We start from the raw sequence: 25,870 nt of genomic DNA, 5'->3' as shown, positions 1-25,870 counted from the left end.
TAGCCAACTGAGTAGATAGACACACACACACACACTGGGTAATACATCTGAAGATGTCTACACTGCACATGCGCAATGATCATCTGTTCATGCTGAGTATCCAAGGCACAACCATCTTCTGCAGAGAGAGGAAAGGGCAAAGGGATGGAGAGGGAGAGAGAGAGAGAGAGGAAGAAGAGGAGCGGGAGCATGGCTGAAAGTGAAGGGTCATGGTCTTTGGACATTAAATGTCACAGTCAGGAAGACAGAGATTTGATCCCCCATTTGCTCTCTCTCTCTGTGGCTCTTTCTATCTACAGAGAAGGTCAGTTAGGGACCCCTCTCTTTTTTCATTCCACTATCTAAGGACTTTTATGTCGGTGTGTGTCCCATCATCTATATCTAGACCTCATGCTTAAAGACAAGGAAACACAAGAAAGATTTCTACTGAAATAGTACAAATCTCTGTCTGAAATCTCAACAGTGAAATGCCAAAGGCTTGTTGTCAGTTGAATGAAATGTTGCCAAACTTTGGGCCTTTAATTAGCAGCAAGAGGGACAGGACACACTTTGATCAGAGACAAGCAATACTCTCTTATTCAACTCTGCTTAACACTCACATGAAGTCAACTTCTAGAAGGCAGCCTGTCACTGCTGGCTTGACGACCTTGACATTCAGAGTGGGCGGGGCGAAGAACAGTGTCCATTAAGGGGGCGTGGCCTAACCTCTGGTCAATCATAAATACACGCGGCGTAAGTTTGCTCGTCCCCACTCACACCCGGAGTCGCAAGATAGACAGAAGAATCTCACAAACGGTAATTACCTGTTAAATGATTTCATTGTGAATATGAGGAAGCTGCAGGGCCAAAGCAACAGGCTGCTTGGCTCAATGACTAGATTTGGATATTCTGGGAACAGTTTGTATGGGTTTTGAATGGCGTTTATGCTATAACAGTCGAGTTGCACTGAAATTCACTTCGCCTTTTTTTCCTGTTGTAAATTAGGATCTAGTTGTAGTTGCTTATGAAAAGGTTTGAATGCTTTTTAATTTAGATATAGGCTCTAAACTTGCAGGCAAAGTTGGGCTTTTACTTCTTAATTTCTCACAATACTAATAAACTGGGGGGAAAAAACAAAAACATTTAGCCTACATTGAATTTTACTGGCCACAGATAGCTTATCAGTGGAATATTTTTGCATGTTCCTTTGATCTCTCTTCTCGTGCTTATCTCAACACATTAACTGAGAAACCTTCTGTCATCAAATGTAAGCCAATATATGGCACTCATAAATGGTTTATCAATATTTGTTTAATGGGTAACACCATTATTTCCCCTCTCCTCCCACTTTCTCCTCTCTCTCTCATTTCTCCTTCCAGAGGACTAAACCAACCCAGGCAAAATGGTGAAAGTCGGTATCAATGGGTAAGAGCACATTTTTACCCCCTCAACTCATAGAAATAACCAAACCAGCTTAATTTGCACAACTAGACCAACAACACACACACTGCAGGACTCACTAGGTCTTGATGTAGTCTCTGCACCCCCAGCTCACACTGCCACACCCCTTTCATCTGCTCACACGGGGTGCATATACCCAGCCATATCAAGTACCAAAACTCATGTTCAGTGCTTCTTAAAACTAGTTACATTGTGGATTTAGTATCTGTAGGCTGTAAGATAGCCAGTCTAAACCAACCCACTGCACTTTTACACTCCTCAGTATGGAGAAATGGCTCAGGGTGCTCCGCTCCTTCTCTTGGCAGATCAGTGTGTTTTCTTTAGCTAAGTAACCTTTGATGAATGATTAGATGTGCCGACGATGTCTGCTGTCTTGATCTTCTGCTCTGAATAGCAGCACAAACCGCAGTCAGTCTGTAATAAATAGAGCTGCCATACAGCAGCTGAAGTACAAAAATTGTTTTGTGTGGAGGGCATGCAGCACACACACACACACAGAAATCCAAACCTACGGCCAGTCACCCGGCTGTTCTCATGTTTTTCTTGATGATCTTTGAACTTTGGGCCCTCAGCAGATAACAATGTGGGCAGTGATGCTGACGTGGGGGTCGCTCGGCAGGGAATTGTTTTTCTGCTGTTGTCTCTAGCAGGTGGAAAAGGGCCTGTGTGACTTGCAGTGTCATATGGAGGAACATTACTGCACACATGATCTGACATTAGGATCTACCTATCTGGTTCTTGTATCCTCCTTTATCTCCCCCCCCCCCCCCTCACGCACATCTCTCCGCCCCTGCTCCCCCTCCCCTCCCTCTGTGTCTGAGGACAGAGTGTATCTGTGCCAGGGTTTGGGCCTGCAGTTAAAGAGTAACTCACCCACTAGTCAAACAGTGGACTGCCGTCACCGGGATTACCACATTAGAGGTTCATTTCGACTTTAGCCCCCAGAGAGAGCAGTACAGCCATAAGCTCTACAATACACACACACACACACACACACACACACACACACACACACACACACACACACACACCTCCCTCCCTCTGCTCCACCTCCTGAACTCTGCCCTTTCTTCTGCTGTGGTCTCATGTCATCTGGGAGTTGTGTATCTTTCGACACAAAGGAATAAGCCAGAGCAGTAAATTGAACTGGGTTATGTTAAGGTTCAGCTGTTTGTCAAGGGTCCAATTTCAGATAGTAAAAGTTCATTTTCAGACTGAATGTTTCAGAGCCATGTTGCCAGATTTGCTTGATGGTTTGCAGACTTATTAAGCATCTGAGACCCTGCATGTTTGAGTACAACAACTTCATTTGTACACTAAGAAATATATTGTGATCGACACAATCACTGACGGTCCTTCACTGGGGCTTCAGCCAGAGTTAAATGGTACCATACTGCCATCTAGAGGCCAGACTAAGAAACAACACTTCTCTGTTCCCCTTTCAGATTCGGTCGTATCGGTCGTCTGGTGACCCGCGCTGCCTTCCACTCCAAGAAGGTGGAGATCGTGGCCATCAACGACCCCTTCATCGACCTGGAGTACATGGTGAGTCAGCAGGATTGGCTGAGGTATAACCCATCAAGAGCAGGGTGGGAGATCAACACCAGTTCTGGTAAATTCTGGCTGGTGGCTGGTTAAGTTTGTCAATTCCTCCAGCCACTTGGCAGGTGATTTTGAAATCTATGGATGATCAGTTGCATTCAAACACATTTTTGCTGGTAAGAATTCAAAGTCACATGTAAAATATTTGTTCACATGATTTCCAACCTGATGAGAAGACTATAATGATATGGCTATTTTATTTTAGGTCTATCATGCATACTGGCTAAATTACATCTGTTATGAAGGTTTTAGGCAGCTTAAGTTTTGCTTTTGCTCTTTTATATACAAAATAGTTTCAAATCTCATTCTCATTCCAGCACCAATACTGTTGTCATGTGTCATGGTTTTGGTGAAAGCTGTCTTTAACCTGTCCCCCCCCCCCCCCCTGCTTTCCAACAGGTCTACATGTTCAAGTATGACTCCACCCACGGTCGCTTCAAAGGTGAGGTCAAGGTTGAGGGCGACAAGCTGGTCATCGATGGACAGAAAATCACTGTGTTCCACGAGTGAGTTCACCCGGCCTCTTTTATTAACCGAACAGGCTTTTAATGTAGAAAGCATGCCAGCTTCATTACACTTTGACAAACACAGACATGCCAAATGACAATAAAAGCTTATTGAATAAACACTCAATCTGACTCTGTGTTTCACATCTGTCCTTTGCTCTGTATCTCTTTTCCAGGAGGGACCCCGCCAACATCAAATGGGGCGATGCTGGTGCCCAGTATGTGGTTGAGTCCACTGGTGTGTTCACCACCATTGAGAAGGCCTCTGTATGTACTCACTCCTGTCTCATCCTCTTGAAATGCATTATGTTGTATTGTTGTGCTGTCCTGTAATCAGTGAAATAGGACACAGATGTCTCATATTTCAATACAGCATTGATTGACACCCCCTTCCCCCCCCCCCAGAGTCACTTGAAGGGCGGTGCTAAGAGAGTCATCATCTCTGCCCCCAGCGCTGATGCTCCCATGTTCGTCATGGGCGTCAACCACGAGAAGTATGACAAGTCCCTCCAGGTCGTCAGGTAAGAATAAGGACAGGTGCCTCACAGAAAATTAAATTAACATACATATCACACTTTGGTAAAAAGATGTTTGATTTGTACAGTGTAGCTATTCAAACATGGTTTATGTGATATGGAGGTGTGATTTTTGATTTTTTTTACTTTACAATGGGTAAAAAAAAGGAAATTTAAGTTTATATTAGTTGAATGCACCATATCTCAAAATTCTACTGTGCTCTAGTTTGAACATACGTGGATCGTATAATTCCAATGTCATGAATTATTGTTGAGTTCTTTTTTTTTTCATGTTTTCCAATGGGCAGTTTTCCAATGTCTTCTGTAATGTGTAAATTCCTTGGTCAAGATACAAATTTGTTGAAAGCTTTTACTTTCTGCTCACAAAACATTTTGTGACACTAGAATAGCTCTACTTGGATGTGACACTGTTCCTTTGATTCTCCATAGCAACGCTTCCTGCACAACCAACTGCCTGGCGCCCCTGGCCAAGGTCATCAATGACAACTTTGTCATCGTTGAGGGCCTGATGGTAAGGATTAAATCACTCTTCCTGGGAACAATCTGGCAGAGAGGCGCTAAGCAGACCTAACACCAGATTGACAAACAGCCCAAAACATAAACATGACATTACAACACGGGGGGGGGGGGGGGGGCAGCTGTATTTAATCATCCTTCCACATTAATCTGGACTTACTCATCTCCTTTCTCCGTCTCCCCCTGTCTTTGTCCATCAGAGCACAGTTCATGCCATCACCGCCACCCAGAAGACCGTGGACGGTCCCTCTGGCAAGCTGTGGAGGGACGGCCGCGGTGCCAGCCAGAACATCATCCCCGCCTCTACTGGTGCTGCCAAAGCTGTGGGCAAGGTCATCCCCGAGCTCAACGGGTCAGTGCCAAGTCCCAAAACACATTACAGTATTGCAGTGTATATGTTTGCATTAACAGGGTTTCATTTATACTCTGATTTAAAAATAAAATCTCCAGCAAACCCAGTGAATGTAGTTTGTATCCTGACCTGCCTTCATATTTCACAGTAAGCTGACTGGCATGGCCTTCCGTGTCCCCACCCCCAACGTGTCAGTGGTTGACCTGACTGTGCGTCTGGAGAAGCCTGTGAGTAACACCATATCATTCATAACATTTGACAAACTAAAATTTATTAATAAGATTTTGAAGGTTTGTTTTTTTCCAGATTATCTACAATTGCCTCTAAAATTCAGACCGATGTATCATATATAAAATGAAAATGAGTTCAATGTTCAACAAACCCCTTTCCTTTCTACAGGCCAAATATGACGACATCAAGAAGGTTGTCAAGGCCGCATCTGAGGGACCCATGAAGGGAATTCTGGGATACACAGAGCACCAGGTGTGTGCGCTTGACCGACTCTGATCTTAAAACAATCGGTTGCTTCTTAACATCAGAGTGTGTCATGGAGTGTTTCCCCCCTCCTCCTCTGCAGGTGGTGTCCACAGACTTCAACGGTGACACCCACTCTTCCATCTTTGATGCTGGTGCTGGCATTGCCCTCAACGACCACTTTGTCAAGCTGGTCACATGGTACGCCCTCATGCATGGGATGATGACAGTGATGATGCACACATGCCTTACTTTCTTAACATCCACATACATCCAAAACATGAATCTTTGCTCCTCAGTGACGGTGCTTTTCTTGCCTCCGCCCAGGTACGACAACGAGTTTGGATACAGCACCCGCGTGTGCGACCTGATGGTCCACATGGCTTCCAAGGAGTAAAGCAACCGACCGATCGACCGCGCTGTGCCACATCACCCACATTCTCCCGATTCCAGAGTTGTGCATTTGCAATAAGAAATTGTATTTTCTACGACTCTGCCCGATTCCATTAGATAGTTGACCCCATTTATCTGCCTGAGGAAAGGTCCCCACAGAAAGCAAGCAAAAAGCATAGGTTTAAATTGATGACCAATTTATTTTTTTATTGTTAAGTCCCTGTTCTGTTCTTGTGTGAGATGGAGTGAAGGTGTGAGAGTCTTTCTCTGTCTGTGGTACTGAGGTACTGCATTCAGTGGTGGAATAAAGTCCTCTGTTTGTGAGATACATGGCCTCCGCTCTCCTTTGTCATTGTACAGAGAAACTATAGAACAAATCTATACAGTTCCAGTGGGATTCATAGTGACGTTGCTAGATAGACTCGTATATAGTTCAGTGACTGTAGTATAGACAAAGAAGAGGTATCCATCCATATATCTGATCACTTTCCTCCTGTGGGAATATATCAAAAGCAAACTGTTTGAACAGGATCATCATTACCAGGGACTGGAGAGGGTAATTTATAATGTGAGTTTGACTACATTACATTACATTATGTCATTTAGCTGATGCTTTTGTCCAAAGAGACTTACAATAAGTACATTTTGTCAACTACTAACATCAACTCTACAGACTCTTGCCCCAAACCCTCTACCCTTCTCTCTTTCCTCCTATATATTTATCTTCATCAGTTACCCTACCATGGTGCTTTATAAAACTCACAGTCACATGATCTAGTTTTCTTTCTCTCTAGCCTGTAGTCCAGTTCAATACCTGGTCCATCTGGGCAGCCAAGGGTAACGTAGCGTGGCTAACTCTACTTGACAAGAGCGTACCATTATGGTTCAATCCTAGGCCTTTATGAATTATGCCCATAGGTGATATTCATTTGCAAACTAGAGAGAGGGTGATAAACGAACCACTAAACAACAAGATACTCGGGGATAAGCTAGGGGCTCTGCTGATTGGTCTGAAAAGGCAGGATTTAAAGGGTAATGCCTCTCAATTTAAGAATTCTCATGTTATTCATGTGGTCTAGGTCAATCCAAGCAATACTTGAGGACATGAACACCTCTTTCCCAAAGCCATCAAGAAGAGAACTAAGACTCAGGCTTGTGATGACAACAAATTGTCAACAAACATATGGTCCAGCATATTCCTATGCTATGAATAACATACGGGAATTCTCAACTAATCCCTTTAGTTTCCCCTTTAAAGGATACCTTTTTGTTAACTGTAATTTGCCTACACCACCTTTAAGTGCTGAAATGGTCCTAGAGGGTGATACTGTTGCCAAGTGTTAGGATAGGGCTGAGGGATACACAGCAAGCACATTCATTTCTGTCAGATCAAGAAAAATCTGTTTGATCATTTCACTATAGCTGCAGTATGTGTCAGTCATTGATGATGAACTTCTCTTATTTGCAGCTCTCTTTATTGATAGTTTGCTCCATCTTTACATTTCATGCTCTGGTTTCGTCAGGCCTTTGAGGTGTGTAAATCAATAAGATTTAGAGTATATTATTAAAATGCAATAACCCTCGTAGATGCTGTGATTGTAAATCTGAGGCTCTAAAAGGTGACATTTTGATGAAGCCTTTCCAGTAACACCGGCCATACAGTTATTGGGCCAAGGTGCCAGTGCTCAGGGTCAACCTTAGTCATAGTCAACCAATCCCACAAGTTTAACCCTTTGCTGGCAGCGACTGGAATATTAAGATTATTAGGCTGCAGAAGGGGAAAGAGGAGTGCATCAATAAAGTGATATAGTGTTGTGTGTGTGTGTGTTATGAAATGTGTCAAAAGTGTAATTTCTTCAATTAGAGTTAGATTGAAGGTTAGATGCCAAGGCTCAGTTCAAAGCGTACATACTTTTTTATATATTCCAGTGTTTCTTTAATACTTCTTTTTTTTTTTTTCTACCAACACTTTAATCTTCAGAGGTTAACATTCTGGTTGGCTGACAAGATGAACTGTATGTCTGCAGGCTGTTATTACTCTCATGCTACTACAGAGAGGAACATACAGAGATTGTATTTTATTCTAATTGATGATTTACTCTTTCCTTTCTTTCATTTTATAATGACAACAATGATCATTACAATGAAGGTGTAGGTGTAATTTGAGGGAATGCTTTGCATAAAAATGCACTTTTAGAAAGCAAATAGGTCATTAACCTCTGAAGTGTGCATTCACAGAGATAAAGCCAGATAATAGTAGATGGGCAGAGAAGAGATAGAGGGAGGGACCGATTCTCTCTCTCTCTCTCTCTCTCTCTCTCTCTCTCTCTCTGACTCTCTCTCTCCTCCACTCTCTCTCGGTTTGCGTGCCTCTCACTGATCATTTCAAAGCCAGATTGTCAACAGCAAGCAGAGAAATGCCATGGCATTACCAGAGGAGGGTTAAGATTAAGATTATATATTAAAAAAACAATTGTGAAAAGATCTTAATCATAAAGACCAGCCAAACGAGTGAAAGAGCCTTCGCAGAGAAGGGACTGACGGATTGAAAGAGGAAGGTGAGTAGTGATTTTTGTGAGTATATGTTTGTGCCTGTGAGTCTGTGTGTGTGTGTGTGTGTGTGTGTGTGTGTCTGGGAGGGAGAGACAGACAGACAGAGTATGTAGTATGTAGAGTATGTGTTTACATGCAGCAATGATAATATATTTGACATCAACACTGAGACAAAACAAAGCTCTGTGCTGTCAAACTTTCATTCCTCTCTCTCTCTCTCTCCTGCTGTACTTCATCTCTTCGGCTGTCTCTCTCTTTGCTCTCTTAATCTGTGGGAGTGTATTATAATCTCTGCTCTCATTTTGGTTTGTATATGAGGAGTGGAAGAGAAAGCTGAATGTAAGAGAGAGAACATGCCACTAGTGTAGGCCTCCATTCTAGCTGAAATCATATGGAGATGATGCTCACTAGCTGTCAGCATAAAGCCCATGCTGTGTGTGATATCTTTCCTCAAGAGATAACGATGCTTCCTTATTCTCCTAATTACTTTATACCCAGTTTGGTGTCACATTATTTCCCTTCCACTCTGTTTGCATGCTTTCAGTGGCTCTTTGAAGGGCCAGGAGCCGTCTCATCCCTCTGCATGGTGCTTTGGGTCGGTGCAGTCGGGTCAGTACATCCATGGGAGTGAATGGCTCGCTCCTGGTTCGTCCCCTCCTCCATCCACCCGCTGTTCCGCTCCCACCTTTCCCCCGGGGCAGACCTGGCCGTCGCCACCTTCCTTTTTGTCACAGGTGAGATTATTAGTGGTTTCAGGCGCTTCCTGTCTTGGGTAATTCAGAGGATGCTTCGTGTAATTCTCAGGATCACTTTAGTGGAGGGAGATCATCCAATCTTAAACTGGATCCTGCCCTGACCTTTTTTTTTTTTTTTTTTTTTTTTTTTTTTTTTACAAATAGGTGACACAGAGAGACAGAATATTTCAAAATGTGTCAAAAGATACATCAAATATGTTTTATGATAACAAATTGGAAGTAAACTGTACATTATCAGAATTAACACTTTATTGCTAGTTAAAACCAAGAACTTAAGGTCTATGGACACTGTGTGACTGATTAATGATTTGTTTTAGGTTTTTTTATTTGTGATGGGGATACACAGCAAGACTTTCGTGTAAACATCTATGATCGATGTGTAAGATCCGACCAGACATTCTCCTCTTGGCTTTTTGAAGGCAGTGCTGTCTGAATACAAAACACCGAAGGGTCAACTGAGCCAAAGCATGGTGCCGGATGACAGAGAATACTCTTCAATTGGCTTCACAGCAAGGAGAGTTCTGGAAACGTGTCTGATTCACTCCTGTGGATCCTAATCATTACCTTCACCGTCTGGTTTAAACAACAAAACAAAGTATCTATGAACAAACAAGGCTCCGCTCCCCTCCGACAAGCTTGTCAGTTCATCTCTGTTGGACTTTGTCTGGGCTGGTTATCTGAATATGGAGCAGCATGAGTGTTCAGGTGGACTGGAGAGCAGCGGGTTCGGGTCTAACGGGGGCGGAGGGGAAAATATTAGAGGAATCATTGATCCACCCCTAAGCATTCTGGCCTAGCCCTCGTGCACAATTAATATTTCAAGGATTAAAAGACCACCTGCTGTGATAGTGTTTTGTGACTGGAATGAATAAAATGATGTGCTTTCATAACCTTCAGTATTTTTTGCATTTTCCTCAGTACGTCTAAGCCCTGCCCCACTCAAACTTCTTCTCGCTCCCTCCCTCTCTCTCTCCAGGTGTTACATCAGTGTTGGGGAATGGCATGGTGCTGTTAGTCTACTGTAGGAAGAGGAAGAAACTCAGACCCCCGGAGCTCATGACCATCAACCTGGCTGTCTGCGATTTGGGCTTCAGCCTCTTGGGAGCGCCATTTCCCATTATTTCCAGGTACGGAAGGAGTCTCCCATTAAACTGGAGGAGGTGATATTGTGAGTAGACCCCTGAAGTGAGGCATTGTCAGAGACAGAAGGTGATAATCCGTCCAGCTGGGGAACTAAACCCTTCTCTCCCTCTGTCAGCCTGTGTCATGCCTGGGTGTTTGGGGAGACGGGGTGCCTCTGGTACGGCATGCAGGGCTTTGTGTTTGGCATCGCCTCTCTGCTCACCACCTGCCTCATCTCCCTGGACCGCTGTCTGAAGATCTGCTGCTTCAAATACGGCAAGTCTGAGATGTTCTGCTTACACTGACACACACACAGACTTAGACACATACACACACACACACACACACACACTGCACCCCACCCCCAAACACACACACACACACACACACAGCTCACCCACAAAACGCTGATAAATTGGACTATTTCTTGCTCCAAAGGCCACATGGGTTATTAGCTCAGAAATGGTCCAGACCTTGTTACTTATTTACAAAACAGCAGAAGTGGGGAATCGAGTCACATGACTTGGACTCGAGTCAGACTCGAGTCACAAATTTAATTGCTTGAGACTTGACTTGGTGCATGAAGAGAATACTTGAGACTTGACTTGACTCCCCCAGACAACTGAATTTAAATTCTGTTTTCTGAATTTGTACGGAGTGATTGAATTTATCGAAGTTGAAACGGATTATAGAAATCAAACTCATAATGCACTTATCAAGTTTTTATACTATTAAAACATTACCGCATTGAAAAGTCCTAGATATTTTGTTTTCTTAAAGATATTAAATTGATACTGGACTCTTGATTTGTTCTGACTTGACTTGGTAATTTACATTTACACTTAGGATTGACTTGAGACTGACTTGGGACTGGAGCAAAGTTGACTTGGTCACACCTCTGCAAAACAGTATTGTAATAATATCAGTTTTTTTTATCAGGTTTCTGCTCTGTTTGAGACCTTTTCTCATTTTCTTACCCACATGTATTGATTTCAAGAATTATTGATTTAAAGACTCCTTTAGAGATTTCTTACACTAAAAGGTCAATAAATCTACTGATGCTTCAAGAAAAGGGTTGTTGAATTCTCAAGAGGCAGAGTGCACATTACACTTACACCCTTAAGAACTGCACACTCTGCATCAATAGCCATGCTAAGGTCATTAAGTGGTTTACGTGCTCCTTGTCTCTCCAGGTCAATGGATCGAGAGGCGGCATGTGTCTCTGTCCATAGGGCTGCTGTGGGTTTACACTTTGTTCTGGGCCTCCCTGCCTGCTTTTGGCTTTGGGAGCTATGGACCAGAGCCTTATGGAACCAGCTGCACCATCAACTGGTAATCCTGTGCTGCTTGAGGCGCTCATGTGTACACTACCAGTCAAATGTTTGGACACACCACATTTTTCTTTATTTTTTACTATTTTCCACATTTCAGAATAATAGTAAAGACATCAAAACTATGAAATAACACAAATGAAATTATGCAGTGACCAAAAAAATCAAAACTATTGTATATTTTAGATTCTTTAAAGTAGCCATCCTTTGCCTTGATGGAAAGGCAAAGGCTTTGAAAAGAAACTCATACATAGGCATCAACTTCACTATTTATATTTGTCTAAGAAACAAATTTCAACAATTTAAGCTTTTAGATCAAAATGGCTTTAAGATAATGAAAAACATAATACATTCAGTCAGGTGTGTCCAAACTTTTGACTGTTTTTTTGGTGGAAAAATTTCAGCAATAATTCAGTCTGCTCCTCCCATTATTTTAAGGTGGAGAATGAGATCATCTCTGAATGACAGAGTCTACATCTTCCTGATCCTGATGTTGTGCTTTGGATTCCCTACACTCACCATGATCGCTTCATATTTGGCCATCCTGCTGAAGGTGAGGGCAACTGCTGCTTCATGACACAAAATGGAGACTCCATGATCCAGCAGGGATCTGGGGAGCTGCGTCTGTATTCCATTAGCATCTTATGTGCATGTAATTAATTTGTTTTAATGCATTAGTAACCCTGGCATAATGCATGTAAGGAGTTTTATATCTTGCTCTAGAATGTGTGTAGTAAAATGGTTGTGAATTCTGGTATAATTGCAAATAGTTCCTTTAACTGTTGCTTCTGTTCCTATAGGTCTATAAATCTAATCGCACCCTGGCCTCTATACCTTCCTCCTCTGTCAATCACACCAGCAAAGACCTAAGACTCACAAAGGTAGAGCCTGTATAGAGGATATGTGTTATGAGATGTGCTGCACATTACAAACTAAATGAATGACAGAGGTCATGCAGAGAGAATAAAGTGTATGTCCGTTCCAGGTGGCTGCTGTGGTGTGCACCACCTTCCTCCTGGCCTGGACTCCCTATGCCACTGTGTCGCTCTACTCCGCCCTCATTCCCAGAGACGAGCAAGAGGCAGAGGTGGAGGACCCCACTGTCATGGCCACAGGCTCCCCAGCTCCCCAGCAGATCCTGGACCTCCCCTCACTGCTCAACTGGACCACCATGGTTTATTACGGAAGCGTCCACTACAAGCCTGAGGAGCAGTGGAGGGATCTCTCCTCCAGCTCGGGCCCGACCCTCAGCTCATCCCTGGGCCAGGAGGGGGTGCCAGTGACACAGAGCAGCCAGCCGTTCTCCTGCCTGCCACCCACCGTCACCCTCATCCCTGCCATGTTCGCCAAGTCACACTGCATGATTAACCCTTTCATCTACCAGATCATGAACAGGGAGTTCAGGGACCATGTCTATGAGATGCTGTTTGGCCAGGAGAAGGCAGAGAGGAGGAAAGCCCGCGGGAGAGAGGGGAGCTCCGGTGAAAGTAAGGAGGCACTCTTCAACTTCACTAACTGTTCCTTAAGTTTGTCTTTTTCTTTGGTGAGGTTGAAAAGAGCAGGTCCTGTTTTGAATCTCTCACACGCAATAATTCACTTTCAGTGAGTGAGAAATGCTTCCTTAAAGCCAAATAACTATCTGAAAAAAATATGATTTGATCATAACCAAAGTGCAGTTAGTGACAAGCTACCTCTCTCTTATTCTCTTCTTTCTCTTTTCTTCTTGTTATCTCTCTCTCATCTTTTCTCTAATCAACCAAAGGGAGCATCAGCCTGTCCTACTGCAAGAGCTGGAGGAGGAGGAGGAGGAGGAGGAGGAGCAACCCCATGGCCTTGTCTGTGCTGGAGCGAGGGAAGAAACAGGGGAACAGAGGGAGGAGTAAAAGAGAAAGAAGAGGCTCCACGAGAGACAACATCTCAGTGGGATGTGATGCTGTGATACTGGACTTTGCCTCCTTGGACACCCGGGTCAACATGGAGAGACACTCAGGGCCGGTGAAGGGAAAGAGACATAGAGAGTCAGTCTGCTCACTGTCTGAGATAGATAGATAGATAGATAGATAGATAGATAGATAGATAGATAGATAGATAGCCATTTATTTCTCCAGGAGGGAGGGAGAGTGAGAAGTGGAGAGAGGACAACAGTGGGGATATTGCAGTATACTTTAAAAAGGCCTGTAACATACACTGGTGTTAACCACACCTGTGTCAGTTGTCAAGTAGACTGTTTCTAATGTCCAATGTGTCTTTTTTGTTGATCAATAGTGTTTTTGTTTGTTATTTTATAGCTTAGTATGACAGTAGAGTTTTCATGTTGTGGCTTTTGTCTATTCATAGATAAAAATGTTTTGAAGGCAATATTAAAACCTTGCCACTGGCCTGGTGTTTGTTTGTGATTCAGCACAATTTAATAAAAACATTATTCCGGAATTTGAGAAAATTATTTATTTTGTGATTGTGTGACGGTTTGGCATGTAGGCTTGGCTCATTGGTTCATTTCTCCTAATAAACCTGCATTATTCCGTGTTCAACACAATAACAAACTGGCTAATGACACAAGGAGGGGGTTACAGCCTGCAGACAGCCAAGGGTTAATGTAGCAGCGCTTGTCTAGTTGCGTATTTACGGTAGCTGTGCTCTTCAAATCCCGCAGCACTTGCTCCTGCCTGCGGTCACATCTTGTTGCCAGACAAGGAACTTCACTGTGGCGGCGACACTGGATTTCTCCTTTATTCATTGGTGCTCTGCATGAGTTTTTCTTCATTTAATTCCGTTGATTTTGCGAGACATCTCACCAAGCCGCAGATCCAGTGTTGTCGCGTTTGTTTTCGCATGCGCAGCCCGTTTGGAGACGCTTTTTGGTGTTTTGTTGCGGACCGCTAATGCGAGAGCACTTATCCATCCAGACGACGTTAAGACCTTCTAGCTTTAAGGATAAGATTCTTAATTAGAAACGGTTACGTAATCAGGTAAATACAGGTCTTTTGCGCACACGTCTTTCTGGTACGCTTTCCACCTAAATATTATTTCGCCAGTCAGTGTATTCAGTTATATCAAGACAATTCCCGTCCGTGTTCATGCCAGATCTGCAGCGCTTTAGTTTTCCATACCATAGCATGAATCCTTTGTTGGGGGCCAACACGCATCTCCAACAGCATCAACAGCAGAGCCAAGCACCCAGCCACCCGGACTCCCCCTCAGGCCTCCTGTCCGACGCCGTTTTCGGTGGACCGGACCCGGCATCCTTTCTGCTGGGTGAGCAGCCCGGGCCGGGGCCTGATCTGCCTGGGCCTGACTTCACCGCACCCTCACAAACCTCACCGTACCTCCATCACAGCCACCGTCAGCACCGCGCTGTGCACCCGCCTCCTGCAGCGATGGCTCTCAGAAATGACCTGGGATCCAACATCAGTGTCCTCAAAACCCTCAATCTGAGGTTCCGATGCTTCCTGGCCAAGGTGCACGAATTAGAGCGAAGAAATAAGATTTTAGAGAAACAGCTGCAACAGGCGTTGGATGCCAACAAAGGTTGCCAGGGTGGATGCTGTGACAGCAGGGCGCATACCCAGGAAACAGGTGTGCAGACTGGATTCGTCGGAACAATACCACTAAGGCCCGGCTCCCTCCCGTTTCACAACACCAACAACTCTGCCAGGAGGCCTACAACACTGTTCACACCGCCGCTTACAACAACGCCCAGCAACAAAGCGGAAACCCCCAATTCAACACAACCAAATATCACTTCTAATCCGACCATCACCATCAGCCAGTCCAGTCCCTGCGTGGACTCCCCAGGCGGAGGCTCCGGCTTTAAAACCTTCTCCAACAGCAGCTGTGGCCCCGGGACCTCCACCAACCCTCCTCCCCGGTTCCTCCCCGGCACTATCTGGTCCTACAACCACACCCGCAAGTTCGGCCCCGGCGTGGAGCGTCTGACCAGCCCCGGTGTGTCGTGGATGCACCCGGATGGAGTTGGGGTCCAGATTGACACCATCACCCCGGAGATAAGAGCCTTGTATAATGTCCTGGCTAAAGTGAAGAGGGAAAGAGACGAGTATAAACGCAGGTAAATGACATCAAACCCTTTTATTATAGGCTACTTTACTGTAACTATTGGCATAAAGGTCCACAACTTAGAATCGAATTGGCCTGTAGTTTACTAAAGTGGGTGTATTATCTTCTTCTTTGGAGGAGTGGCTGGAGCTATAAAGCAGAGTATAGTGTGTGAGACCAGCTGTCTCCAGCAGAAGCCGAGTCAGCAGAAAACCTCTCCATCCATCACCTCCAGCCTGACCCTGCCTCCTATCCAAGGCATGTCTGACCACAGTGGCAGATGGTGCTGCTAGAAATATATCACGCATTAACACTCGTAAATGCTAAATATAAAGAAGAATAAAGGTCAAAGCCTAGGGATATATAAAAACCCAACTATTCCCCTCATAAATCATGAAGTTTCCCAGAAGTTGACTGACTCACGACTTAATTGGCTTGCAGGAATTTCTTGAATTAAACTGTGAAAGAAAACAGGCCATGTGTTGCTAACTGTGTCAGGAATTTGAATGAGATGCAGAAGGAGATAAATCCAGAAGTATTTCCTGTCATAGAAAATAGTTTTATGGAGTTTGGTGTGAAAGGACTTGGCCCCTGCCCCAGGACACTGAGTGGACATCACTAACTCTGAATTCCTTCATATTATGTCCAACTGAGCAGCCATGCATTCTTCAGAGAGGAGCTCCTGACCACAGGACAGTGGGCTCTTTGTGAACAAGGCATAGGGGAAAACCTAAGTGCTCTAGTGTGTGTGTGTGTGTGTGTTTGTGTGTGTGTGTGTGATCAGACATATGCTGTATATATGGACTAGAGCGTGACTGGTTTGCTTCTCTCCTCCCCTCCAGAGTGTTTACATTCTAGCTCCAACACATGGGCCATGTGTTACAGCTGCCCTTTCTCACCCATTATTAACTTATTAACTAAAAATAGGTTTTATTCACCCTTTGATCCTTCTGGAATGGTTCTTGGCTCTAGTGTTTCCCAACTGGTTAGCAGAGCTTCGATCAGTTTAGCTCGGGCAGGTGGGAAAATTAAAAATCTGTATCTCAAAGTCAACCCCACTCCTTCAGATTCAAGGTCTTGGAATTCCCATCTGAATCAAGTCAGTGTTTGTCTCCCCGATATCTGTTCGATTACCTGTAAAGTTGAAGATTTCTAACAGCTTCCAGTTTAATAATGGAATCCATGTTGTTGTCCCCGTGAGTCATTTTCATATCTATTTGAGAAATGCAACTATCGTCACTGTATGGTAGAGCATTAGGGAGATAAAACACACCGATAGAAAAAGAGAAATGACGTAAAATGCAAATCTTGCGGTGCAGTTTACGTCTTTTCTTTCTTTTCTTTTTTTTACCTTGCTCCAGCCCATATACCCATCCCACTTTTGTTCTTTCAAGGACTACCTTTCTCTTTCCCCCATCCTCCCTTCATCCTCCCTCTGTCCCCTCCCTCTCTCAGTCTGCTCTGCTCACTCCCGTCCTCTCACCCCTTCCTCCCTGCTATCAGTCTGTCTCTCTATCTCTCCACTGTCAGCTTCCCTCTCTTCTCCTTACCCCACAATCTATCCTCCCCTCTCTCTCTCTTTCTCTCTCTCGCTGTCTCTCACATATACACACACACCAACACACTCTCCCTCTCTCGCTCTCTCTCCCAGTTCTTTCCCGTTGCGCATCCCTCTCTACACTCCACACAGTATCTGCAATGCAGCATACACTGCAAGCTGTAATTGCTGGATAGGGGGCCGGCTTGCAGAAGGAGCACTTCTCGTCTTTCTCCTCGCTCTCACCTTACTGATCAAGCAGTCACTCCCTACTCCTGTTTTATGGCTTCATTTGTTTCAGATTCGGTATTCCTAAAGGTCTTGCTGTGCCGCAGCATTCTGCATTTCAAACAGCAATTATATAAGAGGCTACAGTCTCTGCAGTGAGTGGATTTCCCCTGAGCTTGTGTGTGTTAAGTCACTGAATCTGTCGTCATATAGTTCTAACATGCCAAATGCACAGGCTTTTAAATGGATTAAAACTCAGATTAATGGACCAATCATCTCAGATGCATCATAAACAAAATTCATCAAAACACAAAATCCATCAGTCAGTGAATCAGTCAGTTGTCACTCACTCACTTACTCACTCACTCACTCACTCACTCACTCACTCACTCACTCACTTACTCACCTCCAGCCCACCTAGTGAAATAGTCACATACTGTAGCTAATCACTGGGCTAACTCATTCTAACTCTCTCTCCCTCTCTCTCTCTATCTATCTATCTATCTATCTATCTATCTATCGTTCATCTGTCTATATCAAATTATGATTAATTGAAGATTGTTAACTTTTAATGTTCATCTTTGTCTTGTAGATGGGAGGAGGAATACACTATGAGGGTGGATCTGCAACAGAAGATCGTGGACCTACAGGAGGTAACATTATGTATATGTGTGGTTGAGGGAGGCATGCGTGCGCGTGTGTGTGTGTGTGTGTGTGTGTGTGTTTTGGGCATTGTTTGCCCACTGAGCTGTATCAAAACGGGGCTGGAGGCCAACAGTGCAGTATGTCTGAAGGCCTGACTCTTTACCTCAGTGGTGACAGCTTTGACATCAGCCTGAGTCACTGAAAATGGCTAAACTCAATTCTTGGGCATGAAGCTTAACCAAAGGCTTAGCTAACCTAATAATAGCATACCATGTGTGTATTTCCTGGCCTACCAACAGTGCAGTGATAGTGGTGTAATGGCATAGATGTAGCCCTTTATGATATTATGGAAAGGTGACACAGCTTAATTATAGCTGAGAGCTGTTCGGTAAGAATGGCATTTGATTGGCAAACAGCAAGCTCTCTGATAGTGATCTAGTTTCCTCTGTGTAGCACGTATCGCCGCTGTACTGGTTCAAATCCTGACACGTATAAAGCTTTTACACTTCTTGGAAATTGGTTTCCTTTCTCTCTTCATCATTGGCCATCAAACAATAAAGAGCTTGTGGCTTATTCTCATTTAAAACATAACAGAAAACATCAATTTTGAATGGGATATAGAGTTTTTTTTATTAGATTCTGTCACCTCTTCTCAAATTGATTGCCATATTAGGGTTTCCTGATGTAGTCTCTGTATGAGCCCAAAGTTTTGTTGATTTCCTGTGTGTGTGTGTGTGTGTGTGTGTGTGTGTGCGTGCATGTGTATGTGTGTGTGTACCACTGTCGGGAATCTGCACCTGACCCAGTTTTGCAGGCAGCATCACATCAGCAGGAGACCACATGCAGCAAAGCACCACTTAAGTCTCAAAAGGGCCTGGCCAATATTGTAATGCATATAAATAAATAAACTGAGATACAATCTCTAAGAGGGAATTACCAGATCATCAAACAAATCCAGAGCTGCCCAAAGGAGATTATGTGTTCAGGATTTACAGTGTTTTGATGTGTGTGCTAACTTAGTGTGGCTGCTTTGTTTTTCTTGATGACCTCTATTGGCACAATCTGATCTCTCATTTCCAGGAAAGATGGAGCTGTGACGGGATAAATGTGTGTGCATGTGTGTTCCTCATGGCTCCATTTGTGTCTGCAGGATTTGCAGGAGAGTGAAGGCTGTCAGGATGAGCTGGCTGTCAGAGTTCAGCAGCTGAAGGCAGAGCTGGTTCTCTTCAAAGGCCTCATGAGCAATGTGAGCACAGTACAGTGTGTGTGAATGTGAATACAGTGTGAATACAGTGATATACTAGCCATACATCCTCCTAGCTATGCATCCTAACAGTAATTAACTGGCCCTCTGCATCTCAATGGGCAGATCGCGGCACTAATATGCCTACTACTATGGTTTGGGTTATGTTTCCCATATATACTACATTCAAATAAATATAATATTATTTTAATGTTCTAGTAATTATTAGAGTAATTGTAGGTACTCCTCTCAGTAGTAAGTTTCCTTCTCCCTTCCCTCTCTCTGTTCTCCACCGTCCTCTTGGCAGAACTTGTCGGAGCTGGACAGTAAGATCCAGGAGAAGGCCATGAAGGTGGACATGGACATCTGCCGCAGGATCGACATCACCGCTCGCCTGTGTGACGTCGCCCAGCAGAGGAACTGTGAGGATGTCATCCAGATGTACCAGGTGCAGGTCACAGCTGCCCAGTATATAAGAGTCATTTATCCTGTGAGTTCACGGCGGTCATCTGATCTTTAAGCCGAATCCTGAATATATCTCTGACTGAATCCTCAGGTTCCGAACACCCAGTCATCCTTAAACTGTCGCCGGAAACAAACCCCTCTGTCTATCAATGGGAGTGAGTGTGACGAGCCCATCAGCACCTCTGAAAGCGACGGGGGCGGGCCTAAAGACGAGGAGCACTGCGGCTCATCGGCCAATCAGATCAATGAGGAGATGCAGAGGATGCTGAACCACCTGTGAGTGGCCAGACTTTGTTGATATGTGATGAGTCCGAGTATAATATAAGTGTGGATCAGTCCTGCACTTGGACTAATTGTGTGTATGTTTTTTGTGTGTGTGTGTGTGTGTGTGTGTGTGTGTGTGTTTGTGTGTGTGCATTTGTGTATGGGTGTTTGTCTACATGTATGTTTATTGCAGGCGGGAATGTGAGTTCGAGGATGACTGTGACAGTCTGGCCTGGGAGGAGACTGAAGAGACGCTGCTTCTCTGGGAGGACTTCCCAGGATGCACTCTGCCTCCTGACCCCACCCACCAGCCAGGAGAGGTAGGCTGAGGCCACAGTTGTCATTTTAATGCCATTTCTGGGCTCTGATCTCAAAGATTGGACTTTATTAGATCACATCGCTGTGTGTCCACACATAGCCTGAAAATTCCTCTTAGGTGTCTCCTGTGGCTGTATTTATTTAAGTCTGCGTACACACTAGTTTTTGCAGCTCTTTGTCTTTACATTACTGATATGCAAAATGTATAATTTCCACAGTGTAAACCTGTCAGGATGACCACCTCCAAATCTGTTTTTTCAATGTGTTTGCAACGTGAGCAAATTCAGATTTTTGTGCATGATTGGGTGATAAAAATCACATTAAAACAAGTGCAACCATAGTCATACAGACCAACATTGTTTGTATGTCTAATATTTACTATTACTCATCTTAACCATTCTGAAGCCAGCCCTCAGATAAGTCACACTCTGATAAAGTGTAATTTGCTTGATTAAGCCATGTAATCAGGTGCTGCACCATTTTTATAACTTCTCATTAACACATTCTTTAGACAGGTACGTATTTGCCAGTGGTGTCAGTTTAGATTTCAAGGAAGCTTTTAAAGTACTGATGTCATGAGTGGAGTCGGGGGTTTGGCCTCAGGCGTTGACTGTCTGATTCAGCTGCATCACTCACAGCCCAGTCCACTGACCTTCACTGCTCTACACTGTCAGGGCCATTTCAGTGTATCACTGTCTTAAAGCACACACACACTGCACACACACACACACACACACACACACACACAGGCACAAACAGATGCAGTCTCCATCCAGTTGGTATTCAGTATGTTTGTTTCCAAGAAATGCATGTAGGTATTTGTTTTCAGTCACCGACTGTGTGGTATTTGAACCATCTGCTGTCCCTTCAAAGGGAGGAATTGCATTAGTCAGTGTAATTTGATTAGATTATAGAACAAAGCCAGCTGTGTTTTAACAGTAGTGTAAGTGTACTTACTTGGTGTCTGATTATGGGGCGCTTGGCACACAAACACATGTTCTGTATACTGCTAAGTGTCCTTCCACTCTATTTCCTCCTTAGAGGAATGGCTGATAAACTCAATATACTTCCATCCAGTTATAAACCAACATGGAACAATGCATCTCTTTCACTCTCTCTCTCTCTCTCTCTCTCTCTCTCTCTCTCTCTCTCTCTCTCTCTCTCCATCTCATTCTCTCTCTCTCTTTCTCCAGCAGGAGGACTGTTTGGAAAAGGTGATTAATGACACAGAATGTCTTTTCAAGTCTCGGGAGAAGGAATACCAAGAGACAATTGACCAGATTGAGGTGAGACTTACATGCAGTGTGTGTGTGTGTGTGTGTGTGTGTGTTTGTACGTGCTTGTGATTGAACGTGCATGGTTGTGTTGGCATGCATATACAGTATATGTGTGAGCATATCTCCAACTGCATGTTTCTGACTGCAGCTGGAGTTAGCCACAGCTAAGAGTGACATGAACCGGCACCTGCATGAGTACATGGAGATGTGCTCAATGAAGAGAGGACTGGACGTTCAGATGGAGACCTGCAGGAGGCTCATCACGCAGAGCGGAGACAGGTACACACACACACACACACACACACAGTATCTTTCTTACGGTCTAGTTATGAGAAACAAATATATACACTGGACCACAACAACAAAAAAGCCCCAAAAAATAAAATCTCCCACACCTACCGCTCCCCACACCACCACAGACAAACGACAAAAGAACAAAGGGGCAACACATGCAGTATCTGTTACTTTCTCGCTTGTTAATCCTGTTCCCCATCTCCTATTTCTGTTTCTGTCTTGCTCTGGCAGTAACTCTGGTGAGGAGTGTGACCAGAGAGAGAGCGAGAAGACTTCAGCCTCTCCACCTCCTCCTCCTCCACCTCCTCCGCCTCCTTCCTCCGGTGCGGCCAGATCTTGACCCCTCCTCAGGGAAGGAGAGTGTTGTCACGTGACCTGCACTGCATCCAGCTACAGCACCACACCAACGCAACACACCTAACTACGGCAACACCATGTTTACATTAACCTGTAGATTTACTGATCCATATCTTTTTTCTTTCTGCTGTCCGTGGAAATCAGCTTTGGTCTGACGGTTTGTTGAGAAGACCTCGAACATAGAAATTGTGTCGCGGAGGTGGATTATTATTATTATTATTACTATTCCATGCAAATGTCACTGCCCTATTTGGGGAAGAGGTCTTCTTACAGTTGTATTGTCTTGTATGAGACAGTAGTAGTTGAGAGAGTGTGTTGGTGTTTTATATGGTGGATTATATTGATGTGAAGAAGGTGTGGGAGCTTGATGATCCTGGATTGACTGTAAGTGATGGGGCATTGCCCTTGTGATGCGGTGGGACAGTACAGTGCTGTAGGCTACAGGGAAGCATAGCATGACATGAAGTTATTCACTCAACACATACTGTACTAACACTCATTAACTTGCGCAGCTCAGGCTATTGTAGCGTATAACTGCTGTGTGTCATATCACTGTCAGTGCTTACAGCGCCTTGAAGCCACTGGAACTTCACAGAAGCCGCTCCAATCAAATTCCCAGTCCCATAATTTTGCCGAAATTTACATTCTACCAACGGACGAACAAAAAAATAGGGCGCAGCATAGCTGGAATCTAATAGTGCTTTGGTCTATTATGTAATGCTGAAGTTGATACAGCAAGCAGTGTGTTGATGAATTTTGATTGTATAAGTCATTTATTGGCACCTCTGAGTCTAATAGGATGTCATGATTTAGATAGAATTTTTACTGCCTTACCTACAGATACAGAGCTTGTTTTGTATCAGTATCATAACAAGTCAAATCATGGGCAAAGCAAATTTTAAGCCATAATTACATCAAAACATCTGCGCTTCATTAAGCAAAACATAAAAAAAGGAAATTATAGAAATAACCAAAATACGAAGAAACACAATCACAGGAACAGCTGTCCTGTATCAGCTGTGTGTGATTTGGAACTGCAGGTCTGAACGGCAACATGCTCGCCTCCCTCTTGCCATTGCTGAGATTGTCAGGTGTAACGTTGAAAAGAAAATGCTTTTTGGTCTGTCACGGTGACAGTATTCTGTGGTCCTGTTCAATTATTTATCTGTTGTGAATGACCTGGAACCAAGCGCAATTTAAAGGAAAAATCCACCCTAAAACAGCTATTGGCAGTGTATCTTGCATTTCTTGGCTCATTTTGTTGTTTAGTAGTCTGTTTTTCTTATTGTAACTGGCCAAAATATCTCATCCCATCAAGATATTTCCAGTGCAGCTACATGGAGTTTAATAGGAATTTAATTTTCAACTATCTAAAAAATCAATGGTCAGGTTTTAGTGTCAATCCCCCGACGTTCAACAATCATAGAGGGAGAAATCCATCTAGAAGAGGCAGAGATATTGATTCCTCCACCCACAGTAGCCTCAATAGACCAGAATGCAATGCAGCCACAACACATGTTGTGTTTTGAGTAAGGGGCGTGACTCTCGCTTTCTCTGGACTAGCAAATCTCTTGTTATCACGCTTTCCACCTACACAAAAAAACAGGCATGATGTCAGCTTGATATTGGGTGGATAATTGCTTCTCCACCTTCATTAACTTATAAAGCAAATAAGTAAAAGCATACTAATGAATATAATTGTGATTACTGGAAGAGGAAGAACAATTTATCTATTTGCTTTACAAGTTATTGAAGGTGGAAAAACAAGTATCCACTGGATATATCCAATATCCACTACTAAGCTAACTTGTCACGTAACACCAACAGCTGTTCAGTTCACACTCGTTCTCTGGGGTTGTTGAAAGTGATTCTGGGAAATGTAGGAAATCAGTAACTGAAGAAGAAGTAGACGAGGCAGGTTGAGGGAAAGTGGGTACAACAAAAAAGAATATTCTGACACTTCATCACAAAATAACTCCTGGAATGCACTGAACATGACAGATGGATGATATAGTGTAAGAGTATCTGAGGGTGGTGTTTTCCTTTAATGGTGCTTAAGTGCCAGGGGATGGCAGATAAACATTGATGTTGTGAGTAGACAAGGTCAGAGGGAAGCATGCTTGTTTTTATTTTGGAACGCAGCCGTAGTCTCCGTCTGCCCTCGGAGCCGTGAGAATAGTGTAAATATGTACTCTCTTGAAGCTGATCTGGAGTCAGCGTTGGGGCCTTGCTCTGCTCTCTGTGTCTCACTGTCACTGACACAGAGACAGGGAAAGATATGATAAAGGGCATTGACACCCAAGTGTCATCTGTAGGACGTTAATCAGTTATATTTTCAGCAATAACGCTTAGAGAGAAGACCGGTACCGAGCTCTGCTGTTTGAGCAGAGCTGGACAGCTGAGCAGGATCAGTTTAGATTACATTAAGGATAGATGCACAGATTAAGAATGAAAAGATGGTTATGAAATAATTAAGTTAGCCGTTGAGTGCCAAACTAAATGAACATAAGCAGTTTGTGAATTAACAGAGAATTGCTGAAAAAAAAATCGATGACTAAATAGTGCTGCCGAAGCGACTTCACCAACGGTGCTTGATGTATATAACTAAACCTATTTTTGAGCTTGTAAACATTTGCACTTACAAAGGAAGAGCAAAGCAAAAATGTATATTAAACAATCAGCATTAATACTTGTATAACATGTAACAAAAAACACGTTAAAATGTTTAACTATATTTCTTCTATTCAGATTTCCTCATCTCTTACATGTTGCAGGGGGAATAGAATGATAAATTAACATGGACATATACCTCATTTTTACTTCAGCAGTTTTTCCTGTGCACATCTAACATCTTATTGATGCTTTATTTACATTAGCCATGAACGTTAACTCAGTTACATCACTGCAGTACCACATATACTAGCATACGGCTGGAAAACAGAACACTTGATATCATTGATAGGGAAACCAACACTATTATCCAATACTATTGTCTAAATGTAATCCTGGCTATAGTTTCTTCTATGTGGTTGAACCAGGTGAATTGTATTACTTGTATTACAGCTATTCACACTTCAATGCTCCATTTCAATAATAAAGCGATGAGGACAAACAGATTTGAAGCTTACATAAAATGACGTGCATGTGTGGTACTAGGAATCGGTTGAATGCTGATCGTAATCTTTTGCTTGTGATTGAATAGAAGGAGGATGCCAGAGATATATTGTGTGAGAAATACAACACATCCTTTCCCCTTTGTATAGTTTTATTTTCACGCACTGAGTGAGTCTCTATGTATGCATGTGCCAGTGTGTATGTTTTTGGGCGTTCTGTATAAAGTGAGTGTTTTTAAAAAGACTTTTGCTACGGCAGCTGCACAACATGAAGAAGTCAGAAACATAAAGTATCCAATTGTTATCATCTTTACCTTTAATAGCCTATTAGGTACTGTTGGGTGAAGTAAGTTAAAATTTGACAATAATCGCCTCAAAAAAACTGTAAATATTTAAATAAATAATTGAGGGGCTTTTTCAGTAGGACACTTTCTTCATGAGTGCATGTAGTTGCTAAGTAAAGTCATTTTAAAAACAACTCAAATGTAAAAAAAAA

The 25,870-nt window shown here is 43.4% G+C and overlaps 3 protein-coding genes across 3 annotated transcripts; all 3 read left to right on the top strand.

Annotated features, from left to right (window-relative positions):
• Positions 1 to 660: 660 nt before the first annotated feature.
• gapdh (glyceraldehyde-3-phosphate dehydrogenase) lies at positions 661 to 6,147 on the top strand. The gene is made up of 12 exons (XM_071909429.2): positions 661 to 795; positions 1,359 to 1,404; positions 2,886 to 2,985; positions 3,442 to 3,548; positions 3,725 to 3,815; positions 3,954 to 4,069; positions 4,514 to 4,595; positions 4,801 to 4,952; positions 5,101 to 5,179; positions 5,352 to 5,435; positions 5,530 to 5,627; positions 5,754 to 6,147. Exons 2-12 carry the CDS (start codon positions 1,382 to 1,384, stop codon positions 5,821 to 5,823), a joined length of 1,002 nt encoding a protein of 333 aa, XP_071765530.1. The 5' UTR covers positions 661 to 795; positions 1,359 to 1,381; the 3' UTR covers positions 5,824 to 6,147.
• Positions 6,148 to 8,985: 2,838 nt separating this feature from the next.
• opn9 (opsin 9) lies at positions 8,986 to 13,632 on the top strand. The gene is made up of 8 exons (XM_071908476.2): positions 8,986 to 9,106; positions 10,104 to 10,254; positions 10,386 to 10,525; positions 11,443 to 11,581; positions 12,019 to 12,133; positions 12,381 to 12,461; positions 12,566 to 13,071; positions 13,338 to 13,632. The coding sequence occupies exons 1-8, from the start codon at positions 9,004 to 9,006 to the stop codon at positions 13,630 to 13,632; spliced, it is 1,530 nt and encodes a 509-aa protein (XP_071764577.2). The 5' UTR covers positions 8,986 to 9,003.
• A 1,025-nt stretch (positions 13,633 to 14,657) lies between these two features.
• Positions 14,658 to 22,702, top strand: iffo1b (intermediate filament family orphan 1b). Its single transcript, XM_071908989.2, has 9 exons — positions 14,658 to 15,646; positions 17,991 to 18,051; positions 19,194 to 19,289; positions 19,594 to 19,740; positions 19,843 to 20,027; positions 20,209 to 20,335; positions 21,530 to 21,619; positions 21,759 to 21,889; positions 22,136 to 22,702. Exons 1-9 carry the CDS (start codon positions 14,658 to 14,660, stop codon positions 22,242 to 22,244), a joined length of 1,935 nt encoding a protein of 644 aa, XP_071765090.1. The 3' UTR covers positions 22,245 to 22,702.
• The last annotated feature ends 3,168 nt before the right edge of the window (positions 22,703 to 25,870 follow it).

The sequence above is a fragment of the Centroberyx gerrardi genome, chromosome 12 (assembly GCF_048128805.1).
Source record: "Centroberyx gerrardi isolate f3 chromosome 12, fCenGer3.hap1.cur.20231027, whole genome shotgun sequence".
Classification (NCBI taxonomy): Eukaryota; Metazoa; Chordata; class Actinopteri; order Beryciformes; family Berycidae; genus Centroberyx; species Centroberyx gerrardi.
This window is presented reverse-complemented; position numbering and strand designations above follow the sequence as displayed.

What these genes read in the sequence shown, in the direction of transcription:
- gapdh (XM_071909429.2), top strand. Translation starts at nt 1,382, where the DNA reads ATGGTGAAAGTCGGTATCAATGG. An exon ending in CCACCATTGAGAAGGCCTCT is followed by an intron (nt 3,816 to 3,953) that starts GTATGTACTCAC and finishes CCCCCCCCCCAG; the next exon opens with AGTCACTTGAAGGGCGGTGC. An exon ending in TCATCGTTGAGGGCCTGATG is followed by an intron (nt 4,596 to 4,800) that starts GTAAGGATTAAA and finishes TTTGTCCATCAG; the next exon opens with AGCACAGTTCATGCCATCAC.
- opn9 (XM_071908476.2), top strand. Translation starts at nt 9,004, where the DNA reads ATGGCTCGCTCCTGGTTCGTCCCCTCCTCCATCCACCCGCTGTTCCGC. An exon ending in GATCTGCTGCTTCAAATACG is followed by an intron (nt 10,526 to 11,442) that starts GCAAGTCTGAGA and finishes TTGTCTCTCCAG; the next exon opens with GTCAATGGATCGAGAGGCGG. An exon ending in ACCAGCTGCACCATCAACTG is followed by an intron (nt 11,582 to 12,018) that starts GTAATCCTGTGC and finishes CATTATTTTAAG; the next exon opens with GTGGAGAATGAGATCATCTC.
- iffo1b (XM_071908989.2), top strand. Translation starts at nt 14,658, where the DNA reads ATGCCAGATCTGCAGCGCTTTAGTTTTCCATACCATAGCATGAATCCT. An exon ending in TCAAAGGCCTCATGAGCAAT is followed by an intron (nt 19,290 to 19,593) that starts GTGAGCACAGTA and finishes TCCTCTTGGCAG; the next exon opens with AACTTGTCGGAGCTGGACAG. An exon ending in ATCACGCAGAGCGGAGACAG is followed by an intron (nt 21,890 to 22,135) that starts GTACACACACAC and finishes TTGCTCTGGCAG; the next exon opens with TAACTCTGGTGAGGAGTGTG.